Source organism: Eublepharis macularius, chromosome 1, assembly GCF_028583425.1.
Source record: "Eublepharis macularius isolate TG4126 chromosome 1, MPM_Emac_v1.0, whole genome shotgun sequence".
Taxonomy (NCBI): domain Eukaryota; kingdom Metazoa; phylum Chordata; class Lepidosauria; order Squamata; family Eublepharidae; genus Eublepharis; species Eublepharis macularius.
Genome location: NC_072790.1, coordinates 201,119,349 through 201,140,096, shown reverse-complemented (window position 1 = coordinate 201,140,096; position 20,748 = coordinate 201,119,349). Strand labels below are relative to the sequence as shown.

Here is a 20,748-nt window from a genome sequence, read left to right as displayed (position 1 = left end):
GTTGTCTGCATGCAGGGAAAAACACAATCTGTTTCTAGGCCCTAAAACGTACTGCAGAACAGGATATACACAGACAGGCCCCTATAAAAGAAGGGAAAACATAAGGAAAGATATCGGTAAAAAGCTTAAAGTGAATGTGTTGCGCTAAGAATAGAGAAGTGCTGAAGTATCTTTCCCCTTTAATATCCAATAGCCATGCATTCCCAGCAGGCTGCCTCTAAATAGGGATGAACACTGGATTTCTTGACAATATGTGCATGATAAGTATCACGGAATATAAAGTATTCCGTGGGCCATCCAAGGAAGGCTGAAGACACGCAGCCTTCTTCAGGAGCAGCATCCAACATTGTCTTTGGTGAAGTCTGAATGGGAGCTTTTGAATACCGAACATTACGTTGGAGAGAGGACCATCTTTGAAAAAGACTCAGAAACAGGACCAGCCCCTCTTCAAAGGAACCGGTCTGCCTGTCAGATGGACTACTCCAACCTGCATGTACCTGGACCTATACTTGAAATTTGAATCTACAAACTTTTTGAGTAAACCTCAGGAATACTGACTTATTTGAGAAGCAGCACTTGTTCATAGGAGATACCACCATTAATTGGCACTAGCACTTTATGTACAGGTCTGTGTACGAAGACTGTGTGCACTGATATGTATTGAATGGCAACCTGAATAATAGCAAGAATAATTTTGCAGTTGTTTAAAGTCTTCATTTCATTAGGATTTCACGATTATTATATTAATTGTTACTTCTTTAGGATAGCAAATTAGTTGCATAGTTATGCTATAAAATTTCTTCCTGTTTTTATATACAGAATCATTTTTCATAGGGAGCACTAATGGAGAGATGTGATTTGCATCAGCAAGCCCGATTTTTCCAAGAATGTGGTCACGAAACAGAACTGCATTTTGACAGCTGCACAGTATTGGTCATTGACTGGGAACTGTGGAACATCTTCAGCATGCCTCAGCCCTCATCTGGAAAGCAGTGATGAGCGATTGAGTTCCTGAGTATCTGCCTTACCACTCTGGAAAAGGGCCTTTTTTCAAGCACACTGATGAGCAAGCGACCCACCCGAAGTAGCAGAATGCACCTTTTTCCGGAACCTGCTGCTTAAAATGCTGACTAGGTGACTGATGCATGCATGGTCCAACCAGTATAGATCAATGAGTTTCATTTCTCCTGGGGCAGCATGACTGATACCAAATCTTGGCCTTCTCTGGTATGCTCAATGTCTGCAGTTCATTTCAATACAGACAAATGGAATAGGGAAATTATTTCAACCTCTGTAGGCAAGGACTTTGACAGTGCTGTAGGAAACACTAAGCTGTAGTATTATTTTTGAGTACGGTATGGTTATCACCATTTCTATAGCACATTAGACACAGGTGCAGATTAATGGCAGGTTTCAAACATTCTGATTAGGATTTTGCTTCCCTCCCGGCCCCCACTTCACCCTCGCCAAGAGCCTGGAAATGTCCCTTCAGTGCTCAGCAAAACACTGGATTCCTTGCATGTTTTTGTAACATTCTTTTGCTTGAAGTCCAGAAGAGGGATTTCACATTCAAAATCCCAAATGAAGAGCCTGTATTGAAAAACATGCCAGGGATCTCATATAACCACCTGTCAGCGCTAATATTTCAGATGATCTGATGAGCATGTTATATCATGTCATCTTTTAAAAATGCAAAACAAAAACCCTCACAAGAACTACTCCTTTAAGACTCTAATGCATTTTTCAGCATTGAAAGGTAGGGGAAAAAGATATAAAAGAATGTCTTTCTTTTACAGTCCTACTACATAGGATCTCTTAAATATGGATAATTGTCTGGATCTTCCGGATCTGTTCTGCTGGCAGGATCCAAACCATTATAACTTGTGCCAGGGCTTAATGCATGCAAATTACACCTGAACAAAGACATTTTTCCAACAAAAATGTCACGAGCTATTTCTAAATCATGCTCTGTACTTCTGAGCCATTTCAAAGAATGTTAACATTTATCTAAATACAGCTACTGCTATTTGTATGAAGTTATATAAGCAACAATAGCAGCCAAAGAGAACCAAAGAGATTATTTTTTTGCTTCTTTTCTGCCACCTTCTGGTTCTTGGGGGAATAACACAAAACATACACTACAACGTTCAAAAGAAAACTTCCATTCATTTCAAGAAAAGGACTTGGTAAATTGTGCAACTCTTGACCCTGCTTGACATTTGCCATAAAAAAAATCCATTGCTAATATTTTCCTTTGCCTGTTTGACAAATATGCAATACATTTATAAGATAATACTAATGCAACTTTCTACAAAAATAACATCATAATAGAATCACAGTACGAATGGTATGTCTCCGGAGATTGGTATACTACCATGATAGCATTGCCAAATAATCTGTGGCAGCTATTTTTCTTTGTTTCCCACAGATTTTCTCCAACACATTAATCACAACCCAGCAAAAAGCAATCATGAAGTCCCTTCCAACCCTATGATTCTATGACTGATTAAACCACTTGCACTTCAGTTAATCACAGCTAAGTCTCACCATACTGGTTTGAACTTGGTTTAGTTGCCATTAAATGTTGCTGTACTGTAGTCTGTTCATTTTAAGTCTTCCTCCCTATATAAAAAAGGTGAAATTGGTCATCTCAGCTGCGCATCAGAGTCTAACAGCTCATAAGGTTAGGTTGTAGGATACATCTTTATTCACTATTATCCAAAGAGGCATAGGCATTGCAATGTTACTTCAGCACTCAGCAGACAAGGTGACATCACACACACACCAGATGCTGTGCATTCTCAGGTCTAGCTAGTGGAGAGATTTTATTTGGCCTACCTTGGTCTGAAAGCAGCAGTAGAGCTGAGTTAGGTAGGGATGTTTCCGTGCTAAGGCCAGAATCCGTTTCTCTGTCATTGTACAGTCCACATCATCATCTTGTAGGATGACATCTTTCTTTAAGACTTTTACTGCATATACTTCATCTTTACCTTTGAGCTCAGCCAACATGACCTAGAGCCAAGGGAAAGGTCTGTTCATACACACTGCAGGCATACTTTATGAATAATGCTAGTGATACAGCTGGAGAAAAATCTCCAAAAGGCAGATGCCATGGATAGCCTCGATGCAAAAGATCTTTTTTATAAAGGCTATTCAATAAGAAACCAGACATAACAATTATATTATAAACCAATCTGAGGACATTAGACACTTTAAGATCACTGGCACTTATAAAACATTAGTAAAGATGTCAAAAGTCATGGTGATCTAGTTGTTACTCAGTGTTCATGCCCTTGTGGTTAGCTGCAGTTAAAACTTCCTTGGCATTTAAAATAAAAGTTTTCCTGAAAGATTCACCTCCTCATCCAGACCTCTTCTTATACTCTAATATGCACATGGAGCTTTGACCAAGTATGTACAATGCCACTGATTTGTAACACCAAGAGTCAGCTCCTTGTTTGCATCAGGGAGAATTTCTTGTGTCCACAGAAAGTCCTTGAAGGTTCTCCATCAGGCAACTGAGCCTGGCTTAGCCAGCACTACGCAACTGGGCCACAGGGGAGAGGCTGCCAATGGGGGAAAGGTAAAGACAGTGGGGCAGAAAAAGTTGGATGGGAAGGAGAGAAGGAAGCAGGAAAGGGGGGAGAGGCTATGAGGGACAATGAAGAGAAAGAGGACATAGTGGGGGGAAATGAGATACCCCCCCCCCAAATCCTTGCAGTTATCCAATTGTATCTTCCTAATTTCCATACACATTTCTGAGAAACTAAAAAGATCAACTAGTGCTGGTGATGTCTGCATGGAACTGCAATACATAAATAAATGAAGAGCTTAAAAATTGCCATTTCCTTCATCTTGAAAATCACCTCTGGAACTGCTCTTTATGGTAGCAGTAGGAGGCAAAGCAAGCACAGCTTAACATTTATACATCTTGTTGAGTTTGTATAGCTGGCAAGTCGAAAAACAAATACTTTGACTTGCAAAATCAGAGAACGGGAAATGGAAATCAACTTCAGGGAGAATAAATGCCAAACCCCCTACAAAGCACCTTCTGTAGTCAGGTGTCTTGAGAGAAGGTGCCAACTGTAGCTTAGCATTTCAATCAGCAGATTTCCCACTTAACACTTACAGCTTTTTAAAAAGGCCACCTTAGAGCTAGGGTACTTCTTCAGCATCAAAAGTTTTATAGAAAATGCGTGTTCTTAGTTAATTTGATGGCTCTTCATAGGGCAGTTAAAGCATTTTAAAAAACAGCAAGCAAAGTAGGAAACTTGGACAGGCAAGAGTTGGACAGGGAACAGCTCAGCCCTGAATCTTCCACATCTAAATTCACCATGTTATATGCTGATCTACACTGCCTGTCAAAACATCACTTGTACGAGCTACAACTAACCTGGTTATAACAACGTATATTTATACATAATTGTTACAAAAACTGATGAACAAATATGGTGGATATATATGCTGAACTTGTATTGTTTACCAGTGGACACTGGACACATATACAACAGCAATGTGCACATTGCAACCCTGAACTTGCACCATGGTCACTGGTGCTGGAAGGTTTGACAATGCAACCAAGGTCCTGGAGCTATAGACTGGTGTGCTGCTGTCTCTGAAAGAGCACAGACTGTACAGCACATGTGTAGCAGCAATCATAGCTTTGCTCCTCCTTTAAGTAAAGTGTATTTTCAACACACAGAGCAAAAGTCATCCAGCACCAATCAAAGACTACCCACCTTTCCAAAGCTGCCTTTTCCTAAGACTTTGATGAAGTTAAACTCTTCAAGGCCCATGCGCTTCATCTGGGCTTTGACTTCCCCGTTTTCACCGTTCTCCCCGAGTGTGTTTAACTGGTTGTCAGTTGAAGCTGTCCCTGCTCCTCGGTGTTCTTCTCCTCGATTGTCAAATGACAAAGCCTTCCTAATGTTATTTTCAAGTTCTTTAATTTCTGTGAAAGAAATAGCATAATTATTCTAGATCTGGGTATTTTTAAAAAAACAAAAAACAAAAACGAGTATTTCATGCAAGTTTCTTCAATATTAATTTTGATGAAAGGAGTGCTCTCTCTAAGATGCATCCTCCATTGTAACCAACAGAAGCCTTCACTTCCTTCAAAGCCCACCTTCTCAGTGAAGTCTGTTGGCTGAAGCCCTTTCCTTGCAGAAGCTAAGCCCAAGTACGTTCCCAAGCCTTGGCCAAATAAATGTTCCTTCCCTATTTGTCCCCGCCACCTCCTCCCTTCTGTCTGTCAAATTTTACATGGTAAGATTATCATCATCATCATCATCATCAACAACAACAAAAAACAATAATAGCAGCAGCTGCTTAGCAAACAAGAGGATTATGCCTCATTGTCCTTCCTCTTTCCTTCCATATAATTTTTTAGTTGTCCAAGGAACAGGGAATATTGGGGTTTAGTGGGGGAATAGGAGCCTCAGACGAGACGGGAAGGGGTTTCAGTTCATGCAGATCGTCCTCATTGGCCTGCAGAGTACTCCTTCTTGGAGACTCCTCCTTGTCCGTGCTCTGTGCATCCCCATATGGAGTACGGAGAAGTCACACACGCTCTCAGTTGTCTCCTGCCTTTGCCAGGCTTACAGTCTGTAGGTCAGTTTTCGAGAACCTTGTGGGGCAGCTGCTAACCCCATGTACACCACAGTTCTCATAGGCTTGCCACAGTTGTTGTCTCATGCCATCATACTTAATGCAGCAGCAGAATATTTCATTCCCTCAAATCCTTGGTAAATTGTCCTCTTCTTGGACAGCGGGTTGGATATTCATGTGTCAGAGATGCATACCAGAGAACACCTAGCTTAGGGTTTAGGGCTTCCACCTCTATCATTACCTCTATGCATTACAATGCATACCAGCAGTGGGAATTCCGCGCCCCCCCCCCCCACACACACACACCCAAAATCAGGAAACTTTAGATCAGTGGCCGTCTCAGTTTTTCCAGCAAGGAAAGTAAGCAAGTACCACTAGATAGGGATACTAGCAGAGTCCATATATCAATCTATTGTAATCAGACTGATTACACTAGCACTAAAGTTTATTCTTAAGCCTGATGAGTTATGGCCCCAAACAAGAGGACTAACAGCTTAATGGTACAGCACAGTCTTTATTTAGTTCAGGAAATGGTTTTTTGTATTCTTCTGCATTTGAAACAGATAACATTAATGAAAATTACATATACAACAAATATCAACAACCACAATGATAAAATGAACTTAGATAAAATGTGCACATAAACATGTGACGATGCAACAGACAGAATTTGACCATTGGTTTATCAAGGTCTATTCTTAGCAGCATGGCTAGAACTTACACCACAGAGCCACAGACCCTCCCCAGGTTCGGTTCCCAGCATACACAATCTCTGTCGCCTCAATAGGACTGAGAAAGATGTCTGCCTAAGCAGAGGGCCACTATGAGTGAGAACAGACTATGCCAGGCTAGACAAACCCAGGGTCCAACTTGGTATAAAACATCACCACATGTCTGATATGGCCAAATTATGACACTGAAGCTTCATATTGTTAGTTAAAACTGAGCTACCAGGGATAAAATTTTATAAGGCTATGGCTTAGTAAGGAGACCAAAATAATGCAATGCTTGGCAGTAATAAAAAAAAACCTTAACACACCTTGATCACATGGAGAAGTTGGCGCTGACTTTGATCGGTCATCTTCTCCTGGTGAGGATCCAGGAACCGGTGGTTGAGATTCAGCACCTGGAACAAGCTAAGAATAAAGAGAAATTTAGCTATAACAAAGTATTCTGATATGATAATTACCAGATCATAAAGATGCGGTTTCGAATAAAAGGAAGCTGCTGCACAAAGAGGAAGGCAACTGAAAACATTTCTTGAATTGCCATCTCTTTGAAGTTTTCAACGCAGAGAATACAATTTTTCTCTCTTAAAAGATGGATTGACAGGATTGCCAAATGCTCTGAAAGAAATCTAGATAAAACTAATTTAGACACACTTCATGATAACATGATGGTCATCATAAACCAATCTACTGGCACATAATTCAGCTCTAATGTCTACGTGGCCTTATATTCTGCCCGAAGGAGATCACCAAGAAACCGTATGCACAATGCAAGTCATCCTAAATTGTTATCTTCTTAAGAAGAGTGAGCTACAAATACAATAAATTCAGGACTGAATATAAACCTTCCAGTAACATAACATCAATTCTTCTTGGGCTTGAAGGGAGGGGAATGCTTTCTATTGATTACTCTTTTTCCCACCACAGACCTCCAAATCACATACCCCCCTAACCTTCTTGAGGATACTTTGACCTGCCCAAGTGGCTTTGGGGAAGGGTCTGCAAATGACAGTAAGAAAGATGTGGCAGCAAAGAAGTGATCACCTTCTGTTCAAGTGACTTTTCAAACAGCTGTTGAATCCAGTATTTCCTGAAGAAGGTTACTTCCAGTTTCTTTCTGTTTGTACTATCATTGAAGGGAGAGTAGCACATCTGGCAAGGAACAAGCCCGTGCCAATTTTTCAACTAAAGATATTTATGTTCGCATGTGTTCCCACAAGGAGACTTCAAAGCACTAGCTTTGATGTTTACATGGCTTTCTGACAAAAGAGATTCCTACTGACAACTGAAAAATAATAAAGCCCTCCATGACTTTATTACTACTGAGGTCAAATCAGTCTACGTCTTTTCAGTGTTTCTTCTAGCTCATGTTCTGATGTACGCAAAGTTCATGTTGTAATTGTCTGTGAAACATGAGGGAGTTGTAATACTATTATTGAGTTCAATCTCTTTTTAGTTCTACAGTACAAGTATGCCCTCCATATAAAACCAAGGAGATCGGCAGCAACTAACCCACAGGAGGCTGAGGAGCCTTAATTCAGGGAGAAAACACGTGCATTATGTACAGGAAGTCCCAAGTTCTACTCCGTCTTCAGTCAAGGGAATCTCAAATAGCAGGGCTGAGGAAGACCTCTGCCTAAAACCACAGTAAGCCACTACAAGTCAGAATGGGCCAGAGGGACCAGTGATCTGACTCATTAGAGGCAGCTCTGCGAATTTAGGACTCTTGAAACTTTCAAGAATAAAAAATGCTTATTCTAGCACAAGCTTTCAGAGACTAGAATCAGATGCAGCTGGCAAACTTACATTCAGTTACATGTGAAATATACGTATCTCAGAGCAGTTACCCTGCATGAACAACAAAGTCCAGGATATTTGAACCACACTAGCTGGGTTTATGTCCAAGTTCGTATGGATCCATCCACATATAATGAAGAGACATGACTAAATCAAAACCTCTCCACCTATATAATATACTATATAGGAAAACAGGCAATGCTGCAGAACATGTGTCCCCTCCCCCCCAAACACCATCTTGTGCTCCTAGTTAGGAAATGTATTTATTCAAAATATTTACTGGCTACCTCTCTATTAAAATGCCTGAGGGAACTCATCATATTAACACCTACATACAACATGAAAACATAGTCAATAACAATGATCAAAAAGAGTGGGATGAAAACAACGATCAAAACAATTTCAAAGCAGCAGGAGAAACAATAATAGCACCAAAAATGCACAATAGGATCAAGAATGTATTAATTAATAAAATACTTGAGTACATTAAAAAACATTTGCACCAAGCATCTAAACCAGCAATTTTAAGGTTTTAACAAAATACTTGAGTACATTAAAAAACATTTGCACCAAGCATCTAAACCAGCAATTTTAAGGTTTTTCTTAAAAGTGTCTGTACTCATATATATGGTAGCACTGATTTTCATCCATTCCTTCCTCAAGACTTGCAAGAGTCCTCCAAAAGGTGCCAGTATCCAGTAACAATGAGGACCGCTACAAAAAAGCCCTATTGAAAATTTAATGCTGATTTTCTGCTGGTCAGGATCATATAGGAACAACTTTTCCTTTAGCTACTTTTGACCCAGACTGGAAAGAGCCCACTGCAACGGGTGCTCATTTACCTGCAGCAGCAGCAGCAGCAGTAAAAATCTGTTTTGAATAGTGGTATCTCACTTCATTGGCTCTATCCTCTCTGGCAGCAACTGCTTTTTTCTGAGCAGCCAGGGGGAAGGGAGTCCATGTGCAATCAATCGGCAACCAATTGCCTCCTTAGTAGGCACAGGAAGGGACAGAGGGTAGCCAATGAAGGCAGAGGGATCTTGATAGTCCCTCATCAACTGAGTAATAAGTGAACTGGCCTATAGTTTTCTTCACAATTCCAACATTCATTAGCTCTTATTTAACATCACATCTTTGGTTACCTTCTTCCTTCTTTGTCCACTATTAGTGATCTTCTCTGGAGTGATGCCTAGGTCTGTGAGAACTTTAGCTATCCCTCGAGCATCCACTCCGCAGTTTGGTGCCACATTTGATTCACAGCGTCTATGTACATTCATCTTGCAAACTGTAATTTAAACCAAAGGGAGGGGAGGAAAGACCAGGGTTAGATTCATATATCAACATCAACCTCTATCTTTTACTGAATATAAATCTGAGTCCTGAAGGGCAGCAACACGCCCTATAAGAAGACAATGATTGCAATATGAAAAAGCTGAACTAAATTTGTGACCATTTTGTGTTATGATCTAAGACTGTAACACGACCTTCCTGGATCAAACCAATGTCTAGGCCGTTTCCAGATGTAGACAGCCAAGTGCCACTGTCATTTCTGGGAGCATCTGCACAACCTGTGCCCAATTTCTTTAATTAATTTGCTCTGCGTGCCCCACAGCCACCTGAATGAAAACAGAAAGAAAGCCACGAGGGGCAGTGGATGGATCAATAGGAAGTTTGGGGAAAGGACCAGAACAGAACAGGGCTGGAAGGTGGGTGAAGGCACCATCTTTTAAATACCCTCTTCCCCTGTCCCAATGCATTGGCCACTGAAGAATGCCTGCTGTCCAGCATAGGGAAAGAATCTCTTCCTTCCAAAAACTACTCCATCAGGCAGAGAGATGCCGGCAAACTGCTTCAGTGGCAACAATTATTGCCATTCTTTGATCTACGTAGTGTTATAGATCTGAATGGCAAACAACTTGGGGAGCAATCTGTTTGAAATGAAGGAGCAAATGAAGAGCTTTTCTCTCTGTATTGCTGCAGGAACACCTCTGTCCCCTCTCTGTATCATTCTCTCTCCCCCTGCTCAGCCTCAATCATGTGCCTTCGTCTTTCTCTTTCTCCCTGAACCACCCTCTCTTTTCTGTTTCTTCACTCAGTGGGCCCCGTCTCTCATATCTCCCTCCAGTTCCGTTCTGAACCCCATATTACTCTCTCTTCAAGCCTCAGCACTATCATTTCTCTCTATTCCCATCTCCTACTGCCCATTTCTTGGTTCTCCCAATCACAACTATCCCTGCACCCCCTAATGTCTCTGCACCCCACAGCACCCCCCCCCACTCTTTGACACAAGTTCCTCTGAAACTCCATTCCTCCTTTTTTGATCGCTCCTTTTTGCTTTGTTTAAGCCTCCCCCCCACCTTTCTTATTTCATGATGACTGAACTTAAGTGATATCAGTACACAAGGCTTTCACTCTCCCAACAACACATTAAGGAATTCTCAGATGTTGGTAAGCAGCAGGGCTGACTGGGTGCTTGAACAAGTAGGGAAAATTGGTGCCAATTCCACTTCATGCCTCTGAATCCAGAGAGAAATGGGAAACTATGCAAACACTGAAAGATAGGCATTCTCCCATAGCCATATTTTGTTGGGCCTCAGCAGGAGAAAAGACCACAAACAAACACGGAGAATTTGGAATTTCCCCAGGAAGCTGTAAACAGGGAGAGGGACACAATCAGCCAAGAAGCTTTATGTGGTGCACATTCAAACTAAAACCATTAATCTAATAATAAGCCACACGCTTTGTAGGACAATTGCAAAGTGAAAAAGTGTGTGAAAATTTTTGCTTGACAGATATTTTAAGATGGTATTGGCTTTCCCTCATTTGTGTATGTGTAAAGGAAACAACAAATCATTAAGCTATGCTTTTATTGAGCCACTTTTCTATTGGTTTTATCATACATTTTATATGGTTGTATTGTGTTTTATTTTTGTAAACTGCCTTATAACTTTTTGAAGTTAAAAGTACTGCCTATGAGGACATTAAATAAAATATTTAATATCCATCCCCTCCCTTGCTTGTTTGTTGATAGCCCCCTTGCGCTGGCATAAATGCTTTATATTAGAGTGCCCTCTTGTGGAGAAAAACTCACAAGCATTCACAAACGCCTACCAAATTGTCAGCACACTCACTGCTGGTTATCTCAGAGGGAAACTCGCTTGCCAAAATAGTTCTGGTTTCGATCATTGCCTCAGTCTACCGTAGGAAGAGTATAATAAATCTGGATAATATTCATTCAGCAATTCTCCCCCATCTCTTAAAGAGAAAGCTTATCAGCTTCTCTAATTTCTCTTCTCTTTTCTAGTAGCACCAATGTATCTACTCCTGCCCAACAACACAAAATGTAAGCAGAGTGTCATCTTAAGAGTTAAGCAAGTCTGACATTTTGTTTGCAAGAATGATCAGTCCATTAACACTGGGAAACTTACAAGCAGGATAGGAAAGTAGCCGTTTTCTCACAGGGCTGGTGCTTATCCCTGTATTTAATATTCAGAGGTATATTGCCTTTGAACATGGATTTTCTTTTATGTATGATGGCTCATGTAGCCAGTGTTATACAATCCTTATCCGTAAACAGAGACTATCAAACTGAAGCTATCTCTCAACCATAGCAAGGCCTGAAGCCAGAGTGAAAGGGGTCAAGGGCAGACATGTCATTCAGAAAACCTTGGAGTTGCTCTGACACCTCTCTCAACCACCTTCCCCTCAAAAGGCAGGTTTGAAACAAAGCTTTTAATTAGCCACCTCTTTTTTTTATCTAGTGCTAATAAAGTAGCTTACGACATCATTCTCCTCACTGCCATTCTACCCTCACAGCAACAACCCTCACAGAGAGTGAGAGAGAGAGTGAGAGACAGAGAGAGAGAGAGAGAGAGAGAAGGTGGGAGGGACAGAGAGTACAACTGATTCAAGGTCACCCAGACAGCTTCCATGACAGTGGTGTCTAAAATTCCTTGAAACACCATATTATTTGTAGTACCTGTGGGGAAGAGCAGAATCAAATCAAAGCTATGGAGGATGGGGATGGAGGAGTAGTCCTTCCTCTCTGTGCTACTTTCCTGAACTTTCTGGAATGTAAGCACTGCCACCCCTCGAACTGCCATTTACCTTGAATGCCACCCTCAGTGAGGAAAACAGAAGCTTGGGGTAAGGAAGCTGCATGACGCTAAAAATATAGTATGGAAGGAAAGAATAAAACCCTTCCTGAATGGAGGCCTTCCACAGGTGCTAATTACCAAGGTACTAATTACCACAGGTGCTAATTACCAAGGAGATGGAATTCCAGTCATGGATCTTCCAGCATCATGTGTAGTCTGACCCTGAAAGAAAGGCATTGCGCACAGTACAGCACAGTAAGAGTCTCTCCCTCTGACAGTGTAGGCCTGAACCTGGCCCAAAATGCAGCCGGAGGAGAAGTATTCTGTGGGCCATCCAAGGAAGAAAACTACTCTTGACGTAAAAGTATTATCTGTTTATGCTATATATTGCGCTGCTCTTTCTGCAATGTATTCTAATTCTGTAATTCCATTCTCCGCATTGTTTGACATTTCACATCTGATTTTTTGCATTGTTTCTAATTCTTGTAATCCTTGTCCTATTGCACTGTTTATTAGATACCTAATGCCATCATGCAATATTTTATACTGTGTAATCCATCTTGAGACTCAATGAGAAAGGCGGGCTATAAATAAAGTAAATAAATAAACAAGATGGGGGCTTGTAGCTCCACCAGGTACTTAAGAAATTTCACAGCTATGGAAACTCCTGGTGGAAAAGACCAAATGGCCACTTGAATACCCAGCAAAGCTGCAATGTACGGCTAAGTGTCCGGCCTCTTAACGCCTTCCATTCCTTTACCTGCTTGGCTATTTAGGCGCTCCTTGGAGCAACTCTGATTTTCCTAGTGGGAGCTCTAAATGGGAGCTCTCCCTGGTCCTGCAGAACGTGGCTTCCTCCTGCCATCCAGATCTTGGACCATGACCATCAACTGATCTGTGATAAATGGCTTCTTTCTTTATTTGAGCTATTTCTCAAAAGCCTGCCTTTCTCTCATCAGTGACTAAAACCAGATTGCAATGTATACCGCATATAAAATGAAGCACGCAGAGAACAGGCCAGTATAGCTAGAGATCTCTAGTATGTTTCACAAAGCTAGAGGTCCCAGAGTACATAGGAGAGAGGGGATAACTACTGAAATCATTTACGTCTCTAGGGTTGATATGGTCAGAATTGGTCAAAGAGAAGGCTGGGTCCTACCAGATTAGCCCACTGTATCCCATCCATTTTCCCTTCTCATTGAAGCCTCCATCCTGCAAGGCTTTTGTTCATGAGAGTCTTACTATTCTCAGTATAGACTTTTTGGCCCTTCCTCCCCTTGTTAGCATCTTTAATTGAGTGAAGTAACATTTTAAAATCAAATCAGTGTTTGGACCATAGCAGGCCACACAAGGAACTCTACCTTTCCCTTCAAACCTCTTTCTATCTCCAACCCTCCTGGCCCTGTGCTTCATCAAGCTTCATCTCTTCACCTTTCTCCATCTTTGCTTGTGGCTGTAACATTATGTACGGCTATATTTTAAAAGAAAGCCTCAGCAGTACTTGCTTGCCAAACCTCTGCAATTAACATTTCTCTCCTGACTCAACAGAGTGACTGGGGTACTGGGAATGCTGTGTAAAGGGCAGAGCAGAACTGGCAAAAGTAGACAGGCTGCTATGCTTCATCTTACAGCAGATTGTTCCTGGAAAACACATATGCAGCTAAATCTGGGGCCAAAAAGTGACTTTTCATTCCTCAGTCAAGCTGCCCACTTAGGTTTATTGTTCCACTTAGAGCAGTATGCAGTGACATTTAAAATGTGCCGTTTAGCATTGCTAATGCATACGATTGGGTAGTCTAAATTAGAAGGGCCACAGTTCATTAGTAGAATACATGTTCTACAAGCTGAAAGTCCCAAGTTAAGTCCTGGAAGTCCCAAGTATCTCTGTTTAAAGGACTGGACTGGACTGGACTGGACTGGACTGGAGACACCTTAACCTAAAGCCTTGGAGACTTGCTGTCAAGCACACAATACTAGATGGCTAGGTGGTCCAATGATATGACAGCTATAATTCCATTTGTCCATATTTAACAATGTTTTCTTAACAGGGAGGGACTCAGTGGCAGAGAACATGCTTTACATGCAGAAGGTCCTACGTTCATCACATGCCCTGTCAAGAACAGCTTAGCCACATCTGATTAGTACTTTCAGGGGAAAAAAAGATGTACATTCTAGTAATAAAAACTGGCTACGTCAGAACTTACTTTAAGCTCTGTGACTGCCCACGGTGGCACAACTTCGCACGTTCTCAAAACATTATAAATCAAAAGGGGGGAATTACAAGTAATCTAATTAAGTGAACATAAGAAGATAGGGAGGCGTCACTACAGTACTGCCAAGAACTGAAAAAGCTAGTATGGATGGCAGCAGCTGTTGCCTACAGCCTCAATTTATCCTGTTCTTTCTGAAATATTCTGGGCTGTTGTTTGCTACAAACAGGGAACACAGATATTAAAAGGGGTATGTATGGGTCCATCACTCAGATTTAGTAACTTTTCAGTTTTTCCTCACAGTTGCTATTTCAGAGCAGAACCACATGGTATGTGAAGTTCCATGATCCTTTTTACAGATGGCTTTCTCTTTCTTACCCTTTTCTTTTCCTTTTTTAGAGAACACAGTGAGGCTGTACTGTCAGTGAGGCTGTTGTTTAAAGGGAGACAGTGGTGGGAGGCCCCTCTCCTCATTTTCCACTAAACATGCCACACCCACAAAGCTGTTTTGGGGTCTCTTGGAGAAAACAGGTATTCATCAGTTTCCTCCAAGTGAACAAGGGCTTGTGGGTAGCAATTTTCAATAGACAATGCCTCATATTGAAAGGCTAAAGCAGTCCCTCTCACCTCACACACAATCTCTTCCCTTAAAACTGTCGACATAGCAGCTGCATTAAGTAAAAGAGAAGAGAAACGAAGACTGTAAACAGAATGACAGAATTACGTACTGTGTATAGCAGGATTTTAGTCCAGGGACACCTTAGAGACCAACACGATTTTCAGAGTATACGCTTTTGAGAGTTAAAGCTCTCTTCATCAGATACAAAAGTATCATCAGAGGTATCTGAAGAAGGGAGTTTTGACTCTCAGAAGCTTATATCTTGAAAACCTTGTTGGTCTTTAAGGTGCCACTGGACTCAAATCCTACTGCAGACCAACATGGCTGCAGACCAACATGGCCTGGAACATACCATGCATGTTTCTGTTGTCAGACAAATGCACCCCTCTGCAAAAAGGAGATGGCCAAGTGCAAGGAGCCAACTACTTCAAGAACAAACCCTTGAGTTCAGACTGCTAAAAATACTAGCAACTCTGACTCCAAGAAATTTGATACTGGCCATTCAGGATTTTGAGTTTTACTCAGTTTTTTGTAGAGCTGGTATAAAATAAATGATGTTGGCTTCACTACCAACTAGTGGTTGGCATTTAGAATTTGAAATAATGTTGCAGCCCTGGTTATATTATATTTGGATGTGTATAGAGTAAGAATGATGCTTGGACGGGAAAGTGTTTGGCTTGGTGTGACCCAGTGGATACAAAGAAGTAGCTTTGGATGTGGGAGAACTCAATTAAAGATCTATGTATGTCATGTACTCACTGTGTGCAGCCTCAATTGTAAAATGAGAACAACATTGCCCTATATCACAGGTTTATTGGAAGGGTCAATATAATAAAAATTGTAAAGCATTTTTGCCTACTGATTTTTGTACAGAGATTATAAAACATCTTGGGTGTTTTATACAGAAAGATGAGGTTACAAAAATCAATCACTTATTCTAACTGCTATGTAAACAAGCAGGAATTGGTGGGCTATATAAAAAGATCAGGTAGCACAGGTCTTCATAAAACCGATCATCCAAATGTAAAGTAGTTTAATTGAACACATCTAATTTTAATGGCTAACTCAGATCTATTTTAACTGGAGATGCCTAGGACTGAAATTTGAATCTATGTGTACTTTTGCCAGTACACACAAGAAGCATGTTTCATTGATGGTTAAGTTAGTGGTTAAGAGTAATATATTACATGCTTATTTCCTCCCTGTAGTTTTTATCCAAAATTTCAGCCTCCGTCCAAAAGCGAAGCATGCTTAAGCCCCATAGTTTAGATCTTTACTCGTCCTTGCATGAGAAAATGTGCTGCTTATGCAGGGTGCGTGAGATTTCTCCCAACCACTACCTCCCCATTTTGGAAGGATATGGGGGGGGGGGGGGGTTGCACTGGAAAGGGAGCGGGGTTGTGGTTTGTTGGATCCAAAACAGAGATTTCCGTGAGATCAAATAAACATAACCATATGTTGTATTAAGCTCTATACGGGGGGCAAGAAATTGTTCCAGAACAAAATTTATTATGTTGTACTAGCAGAAGGAAATTTCATTTTACCTGGACCAAACAGGAAATACAAATTGTTACAAAGAGACTTCCTCCTTACCTTTGCATTGTAAACCTTGTCTCAGAAGACCCCAGAGCAAAGAACCACAGTGGTCACAGAAGGTGGGCACTTTGTAATTGTGGATGCTGAACTTGTGAGGCATGTTGACACTGAAGCGTTGGGAGCCCACCTAGTGGAAAAGCAACACAGCATAACACAGTTAACACTACATTGCAATCTAGGCTGTATCTGGCCACAAGCTACAGCAGTACTTATATGCACGTAAAAACCTAGCTGCAAACAGCTTCATCCCTCTCTAGTGCGAGCAAAAATTGAATAGAGGATGGGATTGTACAGATTAGAATAGGTTTGATTCATCAGGGCCGGCAGGGAGCAAATTTAGTCCCTACCTCAATAGTGCATCCATTAATTTTATCTCATAGGACAGAACAGTTGCATTCTCTCTACTGAGGGAAAAAACCAACTTGAAATGTATTTGATCTGAATCCTGTTGAACCCCAAAGGCTTTGAGGGGCTTACACAAATGTTTAAAAACAGGAAGGACCAAGCCTTAATATGATGATCTGGAATTACTCAGACAGCCTCCAGCAATCATCTTCTCTCCAGCACTTGTGAGATTATTTATTACAAAAATTATATTCTACTTTTCCTCAAAAGAACAGGCTCAACACGGCTTACAATTGTACATATAAAAATGACAACAAAGTATCTGAAGAAGGGAACTTTGACTCTTGAAAACTTATATGAGAGAGCCAGTTTGGTGCAGCAGTTAAAAGCACGGGACTCTAATCTGGAGAACCGCGTTTGATTCCCCACTCCTCCACTTGTAGCCAGCTGGGTGACCTTGGGTGAATCACAGCTTCTAGGAGCTCTCTCAGCCCCACCCACCTCACAGGGTGTTTGTTGTGGGGATAATAATAACATACTTTGTAAACCACTCTGAGTGGGCATTAAAGTTGGAGACAGATTATAGTTAGATTATAGGGCACGGCTCCCCAACTGGCTCGAGACCAGGGCCTCTCTCTTTTTTTAACAGGGGTATTGTGCAACCAGCACATTTAGGAGACAGATTTTAAGAAATAAATGCAGGGGGAGCTCTGACGCATCACTTAGGGCTATATGTTAAGTCAAGTGAATGGGGGCTTTAAAGCTATGGCCATGATTTGGGCCTAACTCAGTGGCATTCACACTTTCATTCTTCACGGAGAACACTTTCCACATTCATTTGACCCTTGAGGATCCCACAAGACCTGTCACAGGATATGGCAGAAGAATTTCCAAGGCATGAACACTGGGCAAGGCTTTTGCACTTCACTTTTATTCCATGTGACCTGAGAATACATTCTGAAGCATACCTAACACTGCCTCCTATGGCTGCACACTGAAGGCAAGCTGTTTTTCAAGGGAGCTTGTCTGGCATTATGAATTTCTTCACTGAACCCCTCATAAGTTTTCAAGAATCTCCCAGTTTGAAAATCATTACCCTAGTTGAATCACATTTGCTAAGTAAATAACCAACTAGTTTTTTTCTAAAAAGTGCCCACTGCAGATATATGGAGTAATTTTTCCTTGTGATCCTCCCATCACTGGCTTTTATCCAGGAGTCTCAAATTGCCTAAACAATGAGAGCACTAGCTCAGAAATGCCTTAAAGCTTCCTGCTGTCTGGAGCCCAGGAATGTAAATCAGTGCAGGCATCTCATATCTCTGCATGGCACAAGCTGGTAGATCATTATCTGGCACAAGAGATCATGGCCTGGAATCATAAGTGTTGGCTTGTAATGTTAAGGGGGTGATGCAGAGGATGACAGTACAGTTCTCGTCCGAAATTAGACTGTTATGAAGGCATGTGGATGCTGCACTGACATTCCTATCCATTCTGCCCAGTTTGCAAAGCAATATAAAAAAAATCTGCTTCAGCCTTAAATGAGCTCTGCCAGTTTAACCCTGCAATCTCACCCTTCAAATTGTGAATTCAGAAAACAATTTTTCCACAATATAGAGGCTCCACTGAAGAAACACTAAAGATAATTTAAGAGAATGTTTGAACATTTCTTCATGATTTTTCTGTATCTCTGTGCTCGAGATTTGGTGCACAGATTTAAAATCTGCATAGGTCATTCTCACAACAGTGACCAGCCTGTGCCTAAAGACTGACCCATCCATCAGCCAAAAGTGTTTTTTCAACAGTCCATCCATGTACCATGGACTAGATTCTGTAGTAAATCTCTACTAACAGAAAGCATTTCTGTCAATGGAATGGGACTTCCTTGCCAAAAGGCTGCTCAAAATGCTGTTTCTGGGGGGACAGGGACCTTTTGGAGCAGCAAGAGGAGGAAGTCAGAGATCTGCAACTTCAGAAATGAACAAAAACCCACCTTCCTTTCATGAAAATTTACCATGGGATCCAAGCCCCTGCCTGAACAATTATTATATTGAGATGATGCTTATAGTATCTATTGCACCAACTACTGTCTTCCCATTCAGGGCTGACTGAATCTCTTACCAGAGGGCAGCCATTTCAGCCTAATTGTCAGAAGTGCATTTTCCTGCGGAAAAACATCACCCCTGAGTCTGGGTTGTAGCACTGCAGTTCGAATTGTAGATGAGCACTCACATGATGAAATAATCCCCAACAGAAAAAAAAAAGATTCTGCACACAAAAAAATTAACATGGTCAGGAACTGGACACATCTCCTCAATACCGAGAGTTTTTTGTGGAAAGAATTTTTTTGCATGGAGGGAAATTCTATCACACAAGTCCTTGGCTGCAGCCCAAAGCAGTACAGTCAGATATAGATTCTCTACTGGGAACTCAGTTGTAGCAGACAGGAAATAATTTGAACTGGATACTGTAAGAACTTGAGGATTCAGCAACACCTAATTTTATCCTCAAAATTCAGAACTTATTTTGCTGCTGACTTGCCGTACCTGGACTGGCTGTGTTTTTTAAAAAAGTATTTATTTATTTACTTCATTTATAGTAATCCTTTCTCACAGAGACTGAAGTCATTCCCATGCAAGTAGAGCCACTGTTGCAATCTATCATGAAAACAGAATGTGGTACTAAGGACAGGCTGGAAGGATGCAGAGAAGCCCTGTATTTCTGTCTTGTAAGGAACAGGGAAGGCAGCAGCAATTTCATCCTCCCCCCCCCACCCAAAAAACTTCCTTTTATCTGGACCATTTCTTTTATAAATATTTACCTCATCGTGGGCTTCCTGTTTCTTCAGGCCAGCACATTTCGTTATTATAAGCTCATGGCATCGCTTGTGGACTACGCAAGTGCAAACTGCAAACAAGAGAAGCTGTGACAGCCCAAGTTTTCACAAAGACCATTTCATTATTTTTCCCAGAACAGAAGACTGACTTTAAATCAAAGAAAAACTCTGGAGGGTTTTCCTCAAGTCTGAAAGATGGAAGCCAAACTTCTCATAAACAGACACAGAGGGCTAGCGCTGGAGTACCTGACCTGAGTCAATACGGCACTTGTCTTTAAAGGATTTTATCAAAAGTTTCCAGCAAAAGCACCGCAGGGCTCCAATGCACATGTCAAAGCCCAACATACATACTACAGCAGGGAAGGTCAACAGAACATGCATCTTTATTTGGCACCTGTGCTCCTCCCAGATTTTAACACAGTTGAAATATATGTTTATAGTTTCAGTTATAAGGAAAAGCAGCAACAAGATTCCACATGTACATTATATAAACATTATCATCATGTGCATTTTAGAAAAAGCGATAGGCTGCTGCCAAATTGCCTCTTGAGGAGGTCTTTCATATTTGTTCCTCATTCATTATAAAAACAATTTCCTTTTAAGAGCAAAACCAGAGGAGGGAATAACAAATCATTGTGCCTGAACTTAGATCTGCTGTGGAAAGTGGTAAGAAGGCAGGTTCTGGTTTAAGGGGGGAAAGGGGGACACATAGGTGAGAGAAACTAAACTGCCTTCCCTCCTATGCCTTTCTTCCTACCGTTTACCTCACCAAGCTATTTTCTCTCAACCAGACTTAGTTTTTGGTGTAGGACCCCTAGCTGGGAGAAAAGAAATCAGCAAGAGAGGCTGCGGAAAGATAAACGATGAACCCAAGGAGGGTTCTACACTTCTCCACCATGCATACCTTGTGTTCTTT

General features: G+C 41.3%; 1 protein-coding gene across 1 annotated transcript in view; it reads right to left on the bottom strand.

Annotated features, from left to right (window-relative positions):
• PRKCE (protein kinase C epsilon) overlaps positions 1–20,748 on the bottom strand; it is a 425,910-nt gene that overhangs the window by 111,817 nt on the left and 293,345 nt on the right. Inside the window, exons 5-10 of the mRNA XM_054983917.1 lie at positions 19,818–19,903; positions 16,652–16,781; positions 9,275–9,417; positions 6,647–6,743; positions 4,740–4,951; positions 2,839–3,012 (exon numbers count right to left, since the gene is read on the bottom strand). Coding sequence (XP_054839892.1) covers positions 2,839–3,012; positions 4,740–4,951; positions 6,647–6,743; positions 9,275–9,417; positions 16,652–16,781; positions 19,818–19,903 — 842 coding nt within the window. The remainder of the gene's footprint in view (positions 1–2,838; positions 3,013–4,739; positions 4,952–6,646; positions 6,744–9,274; positions 9,418–16,651; positions 16,782–19,817; positions 19,904–20,748) is intronic.